Here is a 20,571-nt window from a genome sequence, read left to right on the forward strand (position 1 = left end):
ACAAAATCTGTTGCACCACTTCTGTAATTAGCAGTCAATATACACCAAATGATCGGCCCAACTCTACTTCGGTGGAGAGCTACCCAAAGTCGCTTCTTGACAAGACAGATACAGTGCCACCAACAGGCCTGGCATGCTAAATGCGGTGTTTTCAGTCCCTCAGCATTTCCCTGTCAACATAGATTTCTTTCATTGCTTTTTTTTTGCGTTTTGGGGTGAAACATTGCCGAGTAAACGGGGCCTGTATGGGCGTATGAGTCTCCTCATGTATGGCTTGTTATGCGTTTGTTGACATCATGTAATGTAAAGTAGTTATTTCCATCTGGTTCATTACCAGAGGAAAAATCCTCACAGGAGCTTTAAGTCAACATTAGCTTAAGGATAAAATCAGCTAAATGTAAATGATTAAAAGCTTATTTACAGATTGAGGTTTCTGCTGGCAGCGTATAAACCAAGCTGGCTTCAAAAACTCGGAGACCTGATCTGACCTGAGTTTGGAGTTTCTAACATCAGCTCTGAACAAGGTTTTGGCTGAGTCCCAATAACATGTGGATGACTGGCGGCAAGCAATATAAGATAAACAACAAACACTGCAGTAATAATCAGAACTCTTTCTTTAAGAGTGTTTCACTTTGGCCAGGGTGTTTGCCTCTCTTGTTATTGGGCTTTTATTTTTCTTGGTTTGAGCCAACTCCAGTGAATGTCAACAAAGTCCAGCTTACATTTGTTCTGTTCATGTGTTGTTTAGTAAGTGGGCACAGAAAACGCAGCTCTTTAATGCTAATTATTTAGACCTTTCAACACAATTAATCATCACAGATTACAGTTTTGGAAACTAAACCTGCAAGTCTTCACAAGTACATCTGTGTGTCTGCGTGCATCAGCTGGGGAAGAAACGCTTCGGTGGTCTTGATAAAACTGTATCCCTGTAAATTGTTTATTTAATCAAAGCTTTAAATTATGAATATCTTGGCTCACTTTCTTGGCTTTCTTAGTCGTTTTGTTCTTTTAGCTGATGTTGGTTCAACAAAAACAAGCCAAACTCTCCGTCCAGCATCAGCCTGGAAGCATCTGACAGCACCGAGTCCAAGCGTATAACACAAGTGTGGAGCTCAGACGTCTCCATCCAGCATCCAGAGCCTGTCTCCTGCAGGGTGGAGCAACGGGGCAGTGATTTGGGGTTATCTCCTTTTTTTAACGGGGTTAAAGGCAGAAAATCTCCTACACTGAGTGAGAACATGTAAGTTAAATGCAAGATAAGAAGTGTGTTGTGAAATTCACCACTGTGATGGATGACGAAAGGAGTTATCAGGCTGCATGTTATTTGAGGATACAGGCATGTTAACCAGGACCAGATGGAGTAAAGAGTTTCAAGAGATGCTGAAATACTCAGGGCGACCTTTTTCTGAAGGGACAGGCTGGTGCTGAAAAAGGATTTGTCTTGATGGAGGATTTGGAGCTGAATGTTAAACCAAATATCTCTATTTTCTATTTGGACACTTTTAGAATAAAGTATTTCTGTGTTTGGTTGAAGTGGATTTGATCTTTCCAGGATATCTTGTAATAGTTTGTTGTTAAAGTATAACTCTGACAAACTGACTAGTCTGAAGGGGAAAAACGGTCAAGAAAACAGTCAAAACTGAGCCCAACATACTTGACATGGTTTATCATGGGATCAGAGTATGAACTGTATAATGAGTAGATGTAGCGCCAGTGATGTCACCCATCTGTTTCTAATGCAGAGTTTTGAAGCCTATCGTCACCAGTAGCCCTATTAGAAATGCTGAACTAAACCTTTTTCTTATCTCGATATATTCTAAACTTGTGAGTCAAACAGGCTGTGAGGAGATATCTACCTGATCATAATCCACACTTTAAAATTAGATTATGAGCACCAATATTGCTGGTTAATGGTTGTTTTAAATTGCTACTTCTTAGCTTCCAGGACCGTATTGATTTACAGCACGTCTAGGTATCTATGACAACACCACGCTGGCTAACAAAGTTTAGTGGTGGACACTGGAGCCTAACTGTCAGACAGAAAAAGGACCGAAGAGCAGAAGAAAGCTAAATGGGAGAGTGAAACAGCCCGAGCTAAAGGCTAATTAGCTTAAGAGTCTATCAATAAAATTAGATTGAGGTTACGTTAGCTGTGCTTGGTGGATGACTGTCAGGACATAGCTAACCAGGATTTACTAACATTATATTACAGACATGTCTCAGAGCACCGGGCTGTGCTAAATATAAACAGCTACTTAAGTACTTACAAACTGACAGTGTTTACATGTTGTCACATTGGCCTACAGACACATCTGAGCACCGGGCTGCCGATAGCACTACATTTAGCCACAGGCTGCTACAGGGTTTGCTTGATGTCACATTTCAAACCGTAGCACTACGTAACTGTACTGATAAGTCCCTTACCTCGGTGCATTGTATCCAGTAAAAAGTTGTCTTGAACAAAGAAATATTGTTTACATTTGATCTCCATTTAATTTCAAAACAAACATACTCCTCGCTAAAAGTAATTTACTACAGTGTGCGGAGAGTCCAAGCCACAAGGTGGTGAGGGAGTGCAATCAAAGGGGATCTTCCTCATAGCATCTTTAAAAAGACTCACACCCCATAGTGTGTGTTGTTGTTCCAGGTTGTAAACATAACTGTTTTTTGTATGGTTTCCAGCACCTTTGGAGCCAGATTCAAGTGGACTCTAATCAAACTACAGCTTTCAAAGTTGGTGTCATTTCTAAAAGTCAGAGGTTGGATCAGAGTATGTGAGCGAAGCACAAGCAGAGAGGGGAAATTTTGAAAAGAGCGCAGAGCAGGATTTTTCAAAATGGAGCAGGATACTGTCCCGCTCCAGTTTTACTCTATTACTGCTCACATCACGGGTCTGAAGCCTGTCCAAACCTGGCTCAGAATAGGAATCAATATATATTTTTCAGAGTAAGTGAGGAGCAGAGCGGGATACACTCTTGGTTGAGTGCTGAGTGGTAATAGGCAGAGAGGAACAGGCAGCATTTTTTCGGAGGTGAGGGGTGGAAAATCTTGACTTTTAGTTCAAAGTTTATGTAACAGACTGTATCAACCCCCAAAATATGAGCACTAATGTTTGAAAATGAAGTTGTCTAGTCTCTGACAGAAAGCTAACTGATTATAAACTCAATTTCATAAGGTAATCTGTTAATCTGATGCATTTCCTCCTAGAGTGCCCATGTTACAGTAAGTAATATCCGGCCTCACAATAATCTACAACTGAAGAAGCAAAAAGACTTCAGGCACAACTGTAAACAGCCTCTCATGTGTCTCTATCTTTAATACAACCAGTACCACGTGTGGCATGAACATCACATTGTGACTCACTCTGGAGTTAAAGACACTGACCTGAATGAGAGAATAAGAGGAGAGGAACAGAGAAAAGGAGGATAAACATGGATGGAGATGTAAAACTTTCTTGGCGAAGGTGACTGTGAGCTAACAACAAACAAATGGGCCGCGCAGCTCGAACTAATGAAAGAGCTGAGTGGTTGAGCTTTCATTCTCCATGTTGCGTCTAAATTTAACCCACAATTGTTTCCAGGCTCGGCAGAAACAGCATCCCACCCACATGTGAAGCAGACCCCAGATCGGGGGTCGCGTTCGTTCTGAGCTGCCATCAATCAGCTCGAGCTGCATCCCCCTGCCAGCATTACATCATAGCATACCATTACTGATTTGAGCAGGCCAGAGGAGTCATTTAGATCGCTGGCAGAGAGAGTTGTACCACGTCGAGACTAATTACGTCGCAGCAGATCGGAGGAAGAACACTGAACATTGCTCAGAGTAATCCCACAGTGTAAAATCATGTTTGCATGCTTGGGTCACTTGTATTCAATCACTTTGAAAACATCTATTGGCTCAGACGAGCTTTGGTAAATGATCTTTTCTGAACACAGAGTTCCACCCAAAGGGGTTCATTAGACCAAAATTTGAAGTTCTCACGTTCCCACAACATGTTTCTCCTGTTTTTCTCATTCTTACAATACACATATCTTTTTTTCATTTGCTCCTTCTGTTTTGTTCTGTAAATGTCACTTTGGACTTCGGTGACCTGTAAGATCTCCTGCCATTATTCTGCTCCCAGGCATTTGACAGTTGCTTCTCTTTCTATTATTTCATGTTTCTAAAGTGTTTAGTTCTTCCTTTCTGAGAGAACTGCTGCAAAGCAATGGTACAGTTTCACAGAAGGATTTGCCACAAGACACAGCAGTCATACACCAGCTGTTACCAGCTGACAGGCTGATGTTTGAATAAGGGATGGGCATTTTAAGCAAATTGAAATGCTATTCAATAGTCACTGCTAACTATCCCCCGAATAATCCAATAGTCCAAAGTCTGACTCATGACTGAGTGGAGAGTTGTTGTGGGCTATCAAATATCGTACACAAGAGGTTAGGATCAATGTATATATCAGGGGTGGTGCACTTTGCCTTTTGGTGTGTCGCTCTTCGATCCATCCATAAAAATATAAATAGATATATATCTGATCAATCTAAAATATTGACATATTGATGCCAACATTGGGATCAGTATTGATCAATACTTGGGTGATGAGATTGATACTTAAGTTTCAGTTTCTCTTCTCTACATGTGCTCCTCTAAATCCCTCATGTGCTCTAGATAGATAGATAGATGGGTAGATAGATAGGTAGATAGATAGATAGATAGATAGATAGATAGATAGATAGATAGATAGATAGATAGATAGATAGATAGATAGATAGATAGAACTTTGTCTCTTCTGCTGTAAAAACAGAAATTTGTCAACAAGGCTCCAAGTAGGATTTAAATACTTAAAAACACAACTCTCGCCTTGAAAAGTAGAAATGTATTGATTGATTGATTGATTTATTTAAGTCATTTCGTTTATGTGTGAGAGGACGCATGTTTGTAACACCATGTGTGATGTGGCTCTTTGTAGTACCACGTTAACTTTTGTGGCTCTTGGTCCATGACTGGTTGGCCACCCCTGTTATATATTCTTGTTTTCAAGAAAAGATGCTGTCAACCTTATTCATTATGATTATTATTTTTATTTTTTGTAACTCATTAGGACAAGTGCTTTTTAAATTGCTATAACTCTTCAACTATTTGAGCTAATGAGAAATTTCAACGGTGCCTCAACCCTTTTAGCCTGCATCTACAAAGTCAACATGAGTCATTCTGGTTTCATAATAAAGGTTGTGAAATTTGTTCAGAGGTGTCAGTATTGGCATTTAGTTCACTGGCCCAGAGTAATGACTCCAGTATTACTGAAACAAACAGAAAGTTTGGTTGAACTATGACTTGGCGGCGTTTGTAGCTGAGTTTTTCCTGTTTAATCGGATGTGCAATATGATTATATGTGATAAGTGCTTTGTTGTATGCTTTTTGTCGTGGAGCAACCTCAAAGTCTCCCAATCGGGTGGCTTTTGGGTTTAAGGGGTTACAGAAAAAAAGACAAGCATAACAGTGAAATCTGGGGTATCACAGTACTGTGTGGGAACTGATGCAAGCTGTTGTCATTCTACAAGTACATCCATTAGTGTAACTCTTCCACTATTTCTGCTAACAAAAAAAATTAATGGTTCCTGAAAGAAGAGAAAATAGGGTTCAAACGATGAAATTATCTAAAGTGATTCCTATTTGTGGTCGTACAGATCCTCGGGTAATGGGGACTTAGTTTTGTCTTGGAGCGAGTTAATGGCAGCTTGACTTAGTTTCAGAACTTGACGGGAACACTGTGGACACAAGACTCCAACTTGGATGCAATGTTTGGTGGTTTGATGAAAACTCAGCAGATAAAAGCTTAAAGCCCCCTTAACTCCTCGATAAACAGCAATTACTTTCTTCACTTCAATAAAAGCCAAACACAGCAAAGTAAGGGGTGATATGAAAGTACTCGCTCTTCGTGGGAAGAGGAACCAAAACCACAGACATTCAGATAAAAGTTACAAAAAGAACAGAGAAAAAACAAACAAGAAGGCCTCCTTCTTAGATCCCCTGCACAAACACACATGTGATGAGTCAGATTAACAGAAGACAGGGCTGAGGTTAGAGGGGGAATACCATCACAGGTTGGCCCTGCTACCATGCAGAACAACAGCAGAGGGGACACGGCAGAGCAGAGTCACCACCTGCTGTGAAGACTCAGGGGAAACACATGTTCTCATGCTGGCTCTGTCAAAGTGTGCTCGTGGGAAAACAGTAGGACCAAATGTGACTCTGGATTTCACCATCAAATTGGATTTAGCTGGCTGCCCTGCACCAAATCTGCACTCACACTTTCAGCTTTCCTATCCAAACAGCATCCACCTGCAAGCTCGCCAGATACAAACATTGTTCTGTTAAAAACCTGAGCTGCCTGACTGACATACAAGAAGATCTTGTGCAAGTTTAAACTTTTCAGCCTGAATCAGCTTGTTTTTATCTTCATCTAACTGCCTTTGGACCTGCAAATTACCAAGTTAATACAAACTGGACGGCAGGTCCAAAGCTAACCTCAAGAGGGGCACTTTGATTTCTCAAGTGCCTTTCCAGTGCTGCATTTGGACCAGACTGAAGCAAAGTCTCCATTTGAGCAAAGCCAAACCCTAGATAAATACATGAATAGTGAGTCTAGAGAACAACCATTTTACTGGGCTGACCTTCAAAAATGGTGAGGTTCTTCAGAGCCATGGAGTGCTCCCAGTCTTTCAGGCGGAGGTCCTCTGTGATGGTGTTGAGGATCTCCATCTCATTCCTCAGCTCGGCCTCCGTGTGGACGTGGGTCACCCATAAACTGCTGGTGTCTTCTGTGATGTTGCTGATCTGGATCTGAGAAGCAGCAGGACATGCAGAGGGAGTGTAAACAGTGACATGCCTTCAAAATGTGTCTGTACATGTGCCATGAATGTTGATTTAAAGACTCTGTGAGGACTCTATACATGATCTTTAAATAGCCTTACTTTTATCTTTTTGCTTGTTCATAACCTACAATGTGAAAATGAGATTACCAGCACCAAAAGCTGAGCAACTGTGGACAACCCAACCAATCCAAAAAAATACTATATAACAAGACAAACACAAATAATAATAATAATAATAATAATAATAATAATAATAATAGTAATAATAAACTTTATTTATATAGCACTTTTCAAAACAGAGTTACAAAGTGCTTTACATCAGAAAAACAACCAGAAAAGAAATAGAGGAAGAAGTAAAAGAGAGGTCAAAGAGACATGTGAGGAAAAATATAGAAATAAAAGGCTAAGAACCACCACTAATTAAAAGAAAGGAAAACATCTGTAAAAATAGAAACAGTACGGTATAAAAACAATTAAAACAACAAATGATATATGATTTAAAATACTGCCCATGATACTATAAGAAAAAAGTTAAAAAATGGAATAAAATCATGAATAAATAAATAAATGAATAAAAATAAAATTTAATAAAATAAATGTAAAATAAAAAAAATGAAAATAAAATAAAAAATACACATCACAAGAGTCACATCTGCACAGCAGTGTGTGAAAGTGCTCATGGGAAACAGAGTCTTTATCCTGGAGAAATACTAAAGATACAGCATAGTCCTCACACCTTTAGTGTGTATTATCATGTAAGTTTGGACAAACCTGCAGGTCTTGTATCTTCACATGGTGAATACTGATGTCATTGGTGAAGGTGTGATTGACAGCTCCCACCGTCCAGTTAACCTCCTCCAATTTCTCTCTCAGCTTGCTCACCTGTCGCGAAGTATCCCTGACAGAGCACAGAGACAAACACTCTTGATCTGATGATTTATTTAACTTTCATGCTCATGAAAAGAGGATGGATCTGTACCTGAGCAGGACGTCCTGATCGCGGAGCCAGATGGAGGCTCGGGACACCTCTGTGTTCAGACCCGTCAGGTTCCTGCTGGCAGAGCTGCTCAGAGTAGACAACCTGTCATCCAGCTGCACCAAATAACCTTCAGACTGAAGTGAGTGAGCTTGCATGCTCCTAATATCCACCTCCAGGGTCTGTGGGGGTGAGAAGTGAGCTACAAGTTTGACTCCAGTCAGGTTCACACTTGACAAGATAGTTTTATATTTGCTTGCAATATATTAAATTTCCAGTAGCTCCCTGCCCTTTCATGTGCTTATGTGGAATGCCAAAGCCTGAGAGGAGCACACCTCCTGTCTTTCATACATTAAAAACCAAGGCAGGGAGAGCAGCAGCAAATTCTCCATTATTGACAATATATACAATATGTTTTCCACACTCCCGCCATCATTTCTGGTTTGTCCTCTTTCTCGTCGTGTCGTACCTTGAAGAGGATCTCCAGCCTCTGCAGCCAGTCACTATGGTTATGGAAGAGGTTCTCCAGTTTCCAGATGTTCTCCAGCAAGTCCGCCTGGGTGGAGGCCTCACCCTGGTTTTGCTGGGGCTGCCGAGAACGTTCCGACATCCGGGTCACATTCTCCATCAGCACCTCCTGGCGCTGTGAGGACACCTGGGAACGGGACACTGGAGACGGGGAGAGAAGGAAAGAGATGAGATGGGTTACAAATATGTTCTGTATGTTGTTTCACTGATTCCTTAAAGTCCCAAAGTCGAGTATCGTTTACTATCAATCACCAAGCTGGGATGTTAATATGGAGCAGATGTTGATTTAGACCCTTGTATCACTTCTGGTTTTCTTTTCTTCCTGAATGTATTGTTTGGTCAGAATAAAACCTAAATATTGTTATGACTTCAAAACCTGTGTTCCGGTGTTGGATCTCTGCGAGGTTCTCAGAGCTGTACCGACAAAATAATGTGGAAATTCTGTCTGTATCTTGACTGATGTTGACGTTGGCAGAGGTATGATGGTGTACTTCCAACTCATGCTGGAGAGAAAACATTAATCTTAGGTGTTTTTATGCAACGATATGACGTTAAAATTCCCGAATGGGAAGGTATGGATTCCATATATGTAGCACTGTTAGATCTCAGCTTTAACATCAGACTGACATCCGTAGTTGCTTTGGAGATTATAAAATAAATAAAAAAAACTGGTGCATGTCCCCATTACATGTATCCTAAAGTATCCTGAGGTCCTGATAAAGACAGCTTAACAGGTATATATGTATACACACACAATGCTCTCCAGTGAGACTGGACTTCTGGACATTGTTCCAGGTCTATCAAAGTCTTTACACAGAAATTAAGTAAAGGGATTATGTGTGTCCCCACTATGTAAGTCAAACTTGTAGTCCCACAATTATAGCTAAACAGGCACAAATGTGTACAAACAAACGGCTGGACAGTGTCAGGCAGTGACAACTCCTCAGTAAGAAAAGTAGCTGTTGGCTGTTCTAAGGTCGCTGAAAGAAGTCATCACCTAATTTGCATAATCGACTATTTGCATGTAATTGTCATGGACGTAACTATGTTCAGAACTACAAATGCACCTCTTTCTGTTGAACCTTGTTTTTGATTACTGTCAAAATAACAACCCTCCTGTCTTTATCCGGTCTTGGGACCAGCAAAAGTGACCCAAAAGAGACACATACATAGGCAATTAGCATGCATGCAGTCACTCATTGAGAAGAGTGAGATCTATCCACGCCAGAGTCTTTAAACTCTAGAGAAAGTTGCTAAATCAGTTGCTAGCTTCTTTTTTGATTAAGAGTTATGGGGTCTGAAAACTTGCTGAATATACAGAAAAAGTTGCTAAGTTGGCCACATTGGTGTCATGGTCAAACTGACTAATATCACCAGACAATCAATTAAGATAATAAACTTAACAGAAATCTTGACCAAATTTCTCTAGATATGCCAAGTTTCAAGATCATGTCTGTTATCTGTGCATGCTAACATCAGGAAAGTGCAACACTGGGGTTACAGTAAGAGATGCAGCGATCCAACTTTTCTTCTTCCAGTACCGATACCAATACCTGGGCTGTGGTTACCAGCTGATACCGATCTGATACCAGTTCTAAACAATAGCCTGTATTGTGGGGTAACACTGGTAATGCTCTGGGTAAAGGGCAAAAAATGGGTAGATGAAATTACTAAAGTTAATATTTATTTAAACTACAAAGATCAGATGGATCAGAGATAACATTTCAAATCAAGTAGCCAAGATCACCAATTGGTATCAGTGCATCCATAGTTAAAATCCTGGCTAGCAGAGGGTGGCAACATTATAGCTTAGATGCAACACATGAGCAGCACTTCAGGTCTTCAGTGATATACAGTCAGTTACATTCATTTGACCGACCTAGTGCCATGAGCATGGTGATGACATTTGATTTATTATTAAATCAGAAACGTCACAAATCAGTCGTTGCAATCTGAGTTAATATAGTTATATTAATATCAAATGCACACGTCTTGTGATCTAAATGCATTAAACAGACAGACAAATACTTCAATAAAATCACCATAAATCAGATTTTGGAGTAGTGATTAGCCAAATGACTCAGCAAGATAAACATTTAGCTTTTGAGTCATTTGAGTTGAGTATTATTGAACCATTTCTAATGAACCCAATGACATAAAATTTAAGAGTTTGATGGACATATCTGTTGAAAAATAATAACGGTGATATAATTTGACAAAAAATCAGGAAATGGACATAGAGTCTGACTCAGCTATGGATTCACTTGTGATCAATGGATTGAACTATATAAAGGTGATACTTAAACCTTAACTTACTCTTTAATTTACTTTTACTTGGCATTTTTATATTCAAACACTACATCTTATTACAAAGATGCAAGTTGCTCTGTTCCCATCACAACTTTCTGGTCTCTAATTGAAATGGCAAAGAGTTTGATTTCGGTTCTGTTTCTCATTCTGAAATCATTTATTTGTGCCAATGTGTGAAAGGTTCATTTAACCTTTAAAATTCACCAACCACAGGGACTTTCTGATGATCAATTTAAAGTTAGAAATCTGAAACAAACAGCTTTAAAAAGGAACACTGACAACGTGTTTTCCTTTAAAAGTTTGTGGTGAGTATTGGGGGAATATGATCTGAATTACAACATGTTTATTTAGCTGTAACATCACATTTGCTAACGTTTAACATATTACCAATGAACCTTTCTTGTCTTTCTTTTGGCTGTGGCATAAAGACCACTTCTTCTTTTGCCTTTCCTCTGTGCTCCACCAAACCTAATGAGAAAAAGCTCCTCAGTTTCATGTTATGTTGGGAGCATGTTGCATGGTAACGGCTCGATAGCCTGGGAGATATTTTGAAACCAGATCTTCAGCGTTACACTGTGACGGAATACTCTCAGCAGGGGCCAACGCCTGCAAAAAACTCAAAAAAGATGGCTTGGGAAACATAAGGAAGCAGATATCTCCCTCCACACATGCTCTCTGACACTGTGATGCCCCTTCCAGCAGGATTTTACAAACATCATTCTGTTACCACGTATCCAGGAAAACTGTAGTGATACTGTGTGGCTACATAAGCTAGCATCAAAGCTAAAAAACATGTGCATGACCTCAGAGCAAGAAAAGTGCTGCAAAGCCACACGGCTGCAAACAAACCATCTAAATTCCCACTCATTACGTCTGTTAGCTTCATTCCTAATGACCTGAAAAACTAAATAAGCTGAAATCTATCCACTACACAGGGTGCCTAATTGCTAAATGATGGTGTGTGAGCAGCTGTGTTTTTTTACAGGAACACACACGGACATAAATTCTACATCAGCTAGAACCTGATAGGAGGGAGATCTCAATGGTAATTTCCCTTAAAAAGAAGGAAAGGAGAAACAGCGCCAAGGTTGAGCAAGAGGGAACAATATGTAAGCAAATAAATCATGTGTGAAAATTTTTAGCAGCTTACAGATATAATGAGGCACTGAGGTAATTAAACTGAAGTGTGAGAGAAAAGCAGGAACTGAGTAATTTTACTTTCTTTTGAACATGCTGGAACATCAAAACAGTAATTAATCCACATTGCTTTGAACTGGGGACACCTCAATAAAATGCATTAGCAGTAACTAAACAGAAAAATGAAGTTAGCACATAAAGTAGTTAAAATTGTCCTTTGTAGATTATTTCTTTGTTGTAGCAATGCCTCTTGGCAATTTATTTTATATAACTGGAAAGTCTGGTAATTTCTCTTTTAAATGGAGCCACATTTGTAATGTATTAAGGAACATGTATTTGTGAGATGAGCAGCTGAGCTCAGTACGTAGGTTTCACCCATAAAGAAATAGCCAAATCTTCTCTGCCACTGCCAAACAACATATTCTATTATTGACTCTTGTTTGGTGGACAAGAGGACAGAAGTCTAAAGAAACAAAACACAGAAATAGTGCTATGTTTGAAACTGGAACTGGATCTGAGGAAGTGGTGGTCAGAAATAGCCACAGTAGAAGAAGACTTAGTAATAACCCAGCTAGCTAGCAGGGCTAGGACAATATGCTTTTCTTAATTGTTGATGTTTTATTCTATTACAATCTTTGGAGTGCCGATTTGATTTAAATTGCGATTCTTGGATATTTGCGATTTTTTGTTTGCTTTTTAACACCAGACCATATGTAAAAGTTAAATGATGATAATGTCTACAGACTATTTCAGGAGCCATATTTTCCCAAAAAAAGCACATCACCTGAGTCAGAGCAAAACATTTCACCCTCTGCTGGAGAAAAGTTAAAAAAAAGGCTTTTTTCCAATCTAGTTTACAAACAAAGACCGAAATGAAGAATTTGAATCTGGAAAAAAAAAAAAATTGACATTTGATTTATCAATTTCCGATTTCTACAGCAGAGCAAATCATGTTAGAGAGGATGACCGATGATAAATAGGTAGAGAGGTACAGCTTGGGAGTTTTTTTTTCTCCTTGCTTACACAAAATAACAGATGTAAGCTCTAGTCTGCATAGCATATGGAACAAATGTGTATCCAAAAAAGAGTAACACAAAGCTGATCACCCCTTCACTTCCATCATCTTTCAAAGTTCCAACACGGCAAGGTGTAGCTTGTTTGCAAGGGTGATTTATTTGTATTGTAACAGCTAAATTATCAAAATGTTGAATTTGACTTTTTTTTTCATCTGGTTGTAGTGTTGTTTCTTTTGTACTATTTCTACACAGAATGTGATACTTTCATTATTGTTGTTGTTTTTGGCCAAAGTAATTAATGAATGAATATTTGACATTATGACAAATACATGTATAGCATAATTTTGATGATTAAAAAAAAAAAAACGTTGACATGATAATGTTTTTTTTCTCTTTAAAATCAAATCCGAAATACACAAAATCACAAAAACAAAAAAATTGCCTGTTTTTTTTTCCCCCATTAATGTTTAAATATTTATGTTTTGTAATTTTGATTCATTCTGGTATCTCTTCATTTTATTATCTTTGGGGCACCCTTGCTTAGTGAAATATGCCTTTAAAATTATTTTTTTTACTGCAATTACATGACTTTTGAAAAAGCTCCAAGAGAGACTTAAGAGACAGAAGAATCAAGATGAAAACTAGCAGGAGAAAACCTTGAAGGATAGGGAGGGACTTATTTTAAGAAATCTTTCAAAACCCTCCATGATGAACTCGAAACATTACAACGTTTATTATTAAACAGCTGTTAAACTTCTTCAGCTTTTTTTTTTTTTTGTACATGAAACGCTGAAATGCAGTTTACTGCGAGCAAATGAGGACACGTAAAAACCTCATGTCTGTCAGATAATCCTGTCAGGGTAATTTAAGAGTTAGAGATGGAGTTCTGGGCTTGGTGTTGATGTAAGCCAAGAATAGTTTCCAGATTTTCCTGAAATTCATAAGAAAACCACACTGAGGTTTTACATGTTTGGGTGCAGGGTTGCATTCATTGACCACAGACCATTTGAGGGCTGTGAAATCACACTGCTCAGGACAACTGTGGGCTATTAGGGGTGAAGACATAAACAAACCTCTTATCGTGTATTTCACCAGAACACATTTGGACGGATTTCCCTAAATGTTTCAACTCCTTGAGGAATCATCAATCAACATAAAAGCTTCTCTACTAATCGTGTGTTTAACTATCGTCCTTTTAATGTGGGGAATTCTGTAATCAAAGCACAGAGGTCACAGTCATGTAATGTGGTTTTAAAAGGCTTTTCCATTACATTAACATTAATGTTGTGGTAATTTTGGCCACCTCAGTGCTTTGGAACAAGCTGTAAACACAACACTGACATATTAAAACACAGCAAAGTTGATTTGCCAAACTTGTTACCTAATTTCATTTCCAAACAGCTGCCTGCAGATGAGGCGCACACTTTACATGTTAACAGATCATTTTATGGTCAATTTCGTGTATCAGCGTTAAAATGTCTAAGCTGGGGCCAACTTCTCATTGCTGTAGGCCAAAGGATGCTTTTTAGGTCGAAGCAATAATGGCACATTGAGGCATGCTTTACATGCTAATTTTAGCATCCCATAACTCTTATTTAGAACTCTTAACTTTTATTTCAATAATACCTGATTTGCTTGCTTGTTTGGTGTCTATTAAAATCAGAATTGCAATAATGTTAAACTCTCAATTTTATTCAATTCTTTTTAATCAAGTTGATGAAAAGTGTGAAACAGTCAGGGTCAAAGTTGAAAGCTCTAGCAAAAATAACCCCTGGATTCACCAGACAGAAATATTTTTGAAACAAACTCATGAAATAAGATATATCACATAGTTGGCCGCAAAAGCACTTCTATTTCACCGTTCAACCCAAAAATGTCAGACTGTGATTAAATTACAACATAAGAGACAAGCCTGAGTCGACTTATGCAACAATGATGAGAAATGGGCCGCAAGATGAGACGCATGCCTGAAAAATCCATTTCAATCCTTTCCAAGTTCATGAAAAATCCATTTGTGTTTTTTTCCAGTCACATCCTATTGTTCCACAATCACAGAAAATCTTAGCAGCAAGATTCAACACAGATGAGACTAAAATTCACAACTTCATGGTTTTTGAATTTGTCTGCAAAGGAGAAGACTTTCTATGCTGTTGTACCAAGCTGTGGGAAAGGAGGTAACTGCTAGGATCAAGCATGCAATGTGAATTGATTTTGTATTATTTCTTCAGTTCTCACATGCAAGGTTTGACTTGGCTCTTTCTCAGTCCCAGGAAGGATCCATTTTGCTGAAATGAGCTAATTCCACCCTCAACTCAGCCTGTCCGGGTATAAAAATTTAGATCAGTTAGTACAATTAGCATCTTGTCCTCTTAGATAATTAAATAAGTACTTAATGACATGTAACATCTCCAAGGGATCCAGGCTTGTTGGACAAGGTCCACTTCAACTGAGTTATAACACAAAGTGAATTAAAAAATGAAAGTGGGTCCCCGCAGTGTAAGAAAAAATGTTATGTCCCCACCAAGTAGTTAAACAGGGATACGTGTCAACACAACTCCCAGTGAGAATAGAATAGAGTAGAATAGAATAGAATAGAATAGAATAGAATAGAATAGAATACAATGGCCCACCGAAGTGTAAAATTATGAGGTAGGCTTGCTGGACATTGTTCATAGTCTGACCAAGTGGCACCATATAGTTAATGAAGATGTGTCCCCGTCATGTGAGAAAGAATTCATAGTCCCTATTAAGATAGTTAAACAAACACAGTATATAAACAGACCATCTGCAGACAAACATGCTTGCTGAAGATCATCATGTTCCTGCGGTTAAGGAAACAACATGTTCCCCAAAATGTAAGTTTCATGCTATTGTCCTCATAGAATAGTAAAAATGGGTACAGCATACACGCACTGCCTCCCTGTGAGACAGACAGGATGGCTGGACAGTGTCACGGCCCGGGCAGACAGAGAAGACAGAGGGAGGTCTATCAGAGCTGCATTCCTCTGTGAGCAAAGCCAAAGACAACATGGTGCCATTTATAAATCTCTTTATCTGCAGCCTGTGAATCTGCGTGTGCACAGCAGGGGGAGATCATCATTGCACAGCGCTGCATTGCACTTTTATGATGGTTCCTAACGGTGCACAGGAAGCAACTTAAAAGGCTGAATCCAGGGCATTTTCTGGAGATAAAAAGACACAAATACTTTGGATGGCAGCAGAAATGAAGCCATGAAGCCAAATGAAGTTAACCCCCATGGATGCATGGATGCACGTCGGTAGTGACAGTTGTAACAAAACCATGCTGATTTACATATGTAAAAAAGGTGAAATGAGCCTTGATGTAGGGTCCTTATCACTATAAATGTGCTGTGGGTAAACGTGTCATTTCATGGTGCATTTTAACTTTTCACCACCCACTATATCACAAACAAGACCCATTTAATACATGTGTATGTATGAGACGTCCCTGTGTTGCTCTGAAAATGTTGTACAAGTCAAATTTTGTGCAGTTCTCTGACTTCTGGCCCTGAAACCATGGTGACTAATCTCTAAGTTTAGATCTCTCACAGGGTTTTTAATAAAGTTACTTCGCAGGAAGAATGTGGGTCTGTGTTTACATGCCTGTGTGTGGGTGTAGGGTGTGTTTTAACAAAGACAGCTTGGACCTTGCCACTACAAACACAACTACAATGACCCAAACGTGCATTAGCGGTGTAGCTTATAAACCCGGGTCCAATAGCATTGCCCTGGATTATATCCTATAAATATAAATTATCTTAACAGACTTCGTTAGTAATGAATTAAGAAAAAGCAGAAGTCCACTGATGTAAAACATGTCGGTCTTGGTATCGTACCTATTGGTTCTGAAGAGGGGTTTTGCAGTCAAACAATAGCGGCCACCATATTTGAAATATTACCTCAACTTTATTTGCAGTCAGTATAGAAACTGGTGGAAACTTGGAGTTCAAGCAGGCTTTTTGCTTCTTAGCTTACCGCTACATAGCACCTGCTGGTCTGTCTACCCAGCCATGCCCTGGTATGCATATCTTTGCAACACTCTTTGTCTTAATGTCTTCAAAACAGATGAGTGATAAGACATTCACCGCCCATAGACCAAAAACAAATCAACAAATAAATGGCTCAGAAAACTCTTTTTCGAGCAGGCTGAAAACTTGTTGAATTCTGTTGTAAAAATGGGTGTTTTGATAAGGGTTTTAAATGCAATTCCTTGGCTTATGGAGCTGACCTCTGGTAGACGCTCAAGGAACTGCAGTTTTGTGACTTAAACCCTGGCTCCCCTTCTTGGTGCTGGAAGTTGTTACTCAGCATAAAGCAATATTTCTCAAATGAAAATTGTTAACGGAAATGGCGTTTACAAAAATATTAACTGGTACCTAAGTAACTGTCAGTGACTCACTCTGTTGAAAAAAACAAACAATGATATCTTTCCAGGAAAGGTTCATTGCTCTTCTAGTATATAAGGAATAACTCAATAACATCCTGTTATTGCTGAACTGAAGGTAAGATCAGACTGTAAACAATCCCATTCTTACAAACCACAACCTCCTGGAATTGTTGACATGAACTTTGTCAGTCCAGTTTGATCCAACTGTTGAACTCTTGGGAAACTTGCTCCTCTGTTTTTATAATCTCATAGGAACATTTTCAACAATTGTCTCACCACAGCTATGACTCGGTTGCTCTAAATTGAAGAAAGAATGTCAATATGATTACTTTGTACATTTATCCATCATCCAGTAACCCTACACAGGTCAATTTTGCCGTAACCACCAAAAACACCTCATTGAAGTAGAATACCAAGGCCCAAGGCGTTGTTTGCTCACAGCTCTTTCATCATCAGACCTCCATGAAGGCGACAGACATTTCTGACAGGGTTGAGACAGGGTTCAGAGCCTCTGCTGGCCTTGCGACCTTCCCACCTCCACACAGGCATTAATCTTGAAGGAAAACTATTCTGATAAGAGGCAGGCGTGGAGGTGATTTTGACCTAACTCTGTCCATGACATCTTGCTGAAATTTAGCTTCTGAAAGCATGTCTCTATTGTCCAGTTTTCCAACTTAAACTCAAAGAGGCCAGAACAAACAGTCCTGGGTGTTAGGTCTGATCTGTAGCTGTCTGATCGGATGTTTCTGATCCTTGAATAACCCTTTAGAGCTGAGGGGGAATCAAGTGTGGACTCTGTGATAGAGGACAGAGCAGACTTTCCAGTCCGCTATGTTTGAGAGACTTTATTTTAACTTCAAACTTCAAACTTTATTTATTTATAGGGCACTTTTCATACTTAAAAGGAACACAAAGTGCCTCACAGAGGCTAAAAACATCATAAGAAAAAGACAAATCCAGACACACATTCGCAGACAAACACACATACACACCTACTCCCATACACATTCATACTAATTGTAAAGAGAAGGGAGAGAGAGACATAGCTGAGCACTGAGGACTGAGGTAAGGAATAAGCTACCTAGCTTTATTCTAAAATAATTCTTTTCTTATCTCAGACTGGTTTCTTTGACTGTCTGGTGTCTTGCTTGCTAAGCTTCTGTTTCAAACACTGCAATTCCATTCCTGTTTGTCTAAGCCTTGCTCTCTGGAAGCCTCCTCCACTGGTGCCACATTACAAAGTTCTGTATTTAAACAAACTATGGTATACAGCAGTACATCTTTGACCCTGAATCAAACTTTTGAAAAGCTTTCTGTTTGTTAAACATTACAGTTATTATGCTCTTCCATTTACAAATTGATGTCACAGTTAAAGTAAATCTCACGTCTGGTTCAAGGACCAACATCCGGTTTACAAAAATGAAGTCTATGCTGAAGTGCAAAAATTGCTGTTCAATCAGGAGAAAGAACATAAACCACGTTCACACCAATCCAAAAAAAACCCCAGACTTTTACGGATTAAAAAAATATATATATTTACAGCCTGGTTCAAAAAATGTCTTAGGCCTCAAAAGTTAATTTCACTATTAGCACAACAATGTACAAGGGGTGACTTTTTTCTAACTCAGCAGTTTAGAAGATATTGGGATCACTAGTTTGTCCAATCAGAGGTACAGCTCAGCTCAGGTGACTGACGAGCACTCTATAGCTTTTAGAAAGGAAGCTCAAAGCTTGTGTCATATCCAATATATATAGGTAAATGCATGTTTATATCTACAATATATATTTATTTTTGTATACTGAATATAGATCCAATATGGCCCCCGCCAACAATTGGCTTCATTACTGTGCATCAGTAACAGATGGGTGATGTAGCAGAGACAGCCTCCATATTTAATACTATCTATGGTCTGTTTTTTTAATTCTGCAACCTGCACTCTCACTCTAGGACTACTTGAAGTACCAGACGCAAGTTCAAATACCCAAGTACTTGAACACATCACAACATGTGCTTTATTCACTATATCAACTGGATATTGAATACATTTGAATACTGTCAGCAGCTCTATGCCTCACACATGACAGCCACTTTAACCACCCAGGGGACATCAGAGAAAGCTAAAAAGGTGTAGGAAGCTAGTCTGAAAGGTTACTGAAATATCAGCCCAAGCTTCTCTGCCATATGTATGTGAGCCTATATTTAGACGTGATGGAATCATCAACTCACTTTGACACAAACACACCAACATCCTGGAAAAGTATTGCATATTATGCTATCTGCAGCTGCTAATAGCTAACAGATAATGTAACATAAAAGTGTAATGGATGAGATTAAAATGACAAATGGTTGGAGGCTCTAGTTTTGGCTGTTAGGACTGGAGATGTTTGCAAATATGTAAACTATGAATTGCAAAATTATTCTTCTGGTACGAATATGACTCTAGGGGACAACATGCTGGAACAACTTTACTTGTCTGTGTGTAAAATATTTGGAACGACCACACAGACCATGTAATGTAAGTCTAGAAATAAGTCAGACAAGTTCAATAATTGAGTAGCCAGAGGTGAAAGTGATCGGACCTGAGAGGAGGATGGGAAAAATAGCAACCCAGACAAATATTAAAACAGCTGGGCTACCACGTGTGTCCTCAACATCTGTAGGGATGTGAATGCTCTTCATATATTTTATTTAAACATAAACACATACCTGCTCTGTTACATTTATTGTTAATCTAATTTCTATCATTTTCCCTTAAATGAGATTATTAATGACAATAAATACTATTATGGACTCCACATCTGTCACAACAGATGTCATGTTTTGGTGTGCAAGTGAGAGAAACAGAGCGGTATCGGTCACCTCCAACCAGACAAAACTCGACCAAACATCCCACTTGACTTTGAGGGGATGCCAGCGGCAGGAAGGAGGGAAGGAAACAAAGAAGAAAGAGCCTTTCTGTGAACCTGAAAGTCTTCCAGCAGAGAATGAAATTACAGGATTCTCAAGCAGACTGTTTTCCTTCACTTCCATCAAAAAGGAGGAATTAAGGTGGATTAAAATGGAGGAAAACAAAAGGCGAGACTCATATCCGGAGATCTATGAAGAACAACTGGCTACAAGCTGAATTGTGTGAGATGCTGATACCAAGGTGGAATATTCCAGCAGCCACATATAATGAAATCATAAAAAGAAGAAGACAGGAAAAATTCAAAATTCGGCTTGTTTGGTCAAAATTGTCTTTGTACTGTTATTGCATACTGTCTACTTATTGGCTGTCAGGCTCGTGGATGGACTTATCAAATTAATGCTGACTGAACTGATAAAGGAGA

General features: G+C 39.0%; 1 protein-coding gene across 2 annotated transcripts in view; it reads right to left on the bottom strand.

Annotated features, from left to right (window-relative positions):
* scara5 (scavenger receptor class A, member 5 (putative)) overlaps positions 1-20,571 on the bottom strand; it is a 104,364-nt gene that overhangs the window by 50,640 nt on the left and 33,153 nt on the right. For both annotated transcript variants that reach the window (XM_074684767.1, XM_074684768.1), the window contains exons 4-7: positions 8,312-8,511; positions 7,846-8,024; positions 7,638-7,764; positions 6,666-6,834 (exon numbers count right to left, since the gene is read on the bottom strand). In XM_074684767.1, coding sequence (XP_074540868.1) covers positions 6,666-6,834; positions 7,638-7,764; positions 7,846-8,024; positions 8,312-8,511 — 675 coding nt within the window. The remainder of the gene's footprint in view (positions 1-6,665; positions 6,835-7,637; positions 7,765-7,845; positions 8,025-8,311; positions 8,512-20,571) is intronic.

This window comes from Halichoeres trimaculatus, unplaced genomic scaffold (genome assembly GCF_033239565.1).
Source record: "Halichoeres trimaculatus isolate MK-OKI-2021-1 unplaced genomic scaffold, fHalTri1.1 fHalTri1_scaffold_13, whole genome shotgun sequence".
Classification (NCBI taxonomy): domain Eukaryota; kingdom Metazoa; phylum Chordata; class Actinopteri; order Labriformes; family Labridae; genus Halichoeres; species Halichoeres trimaculatus.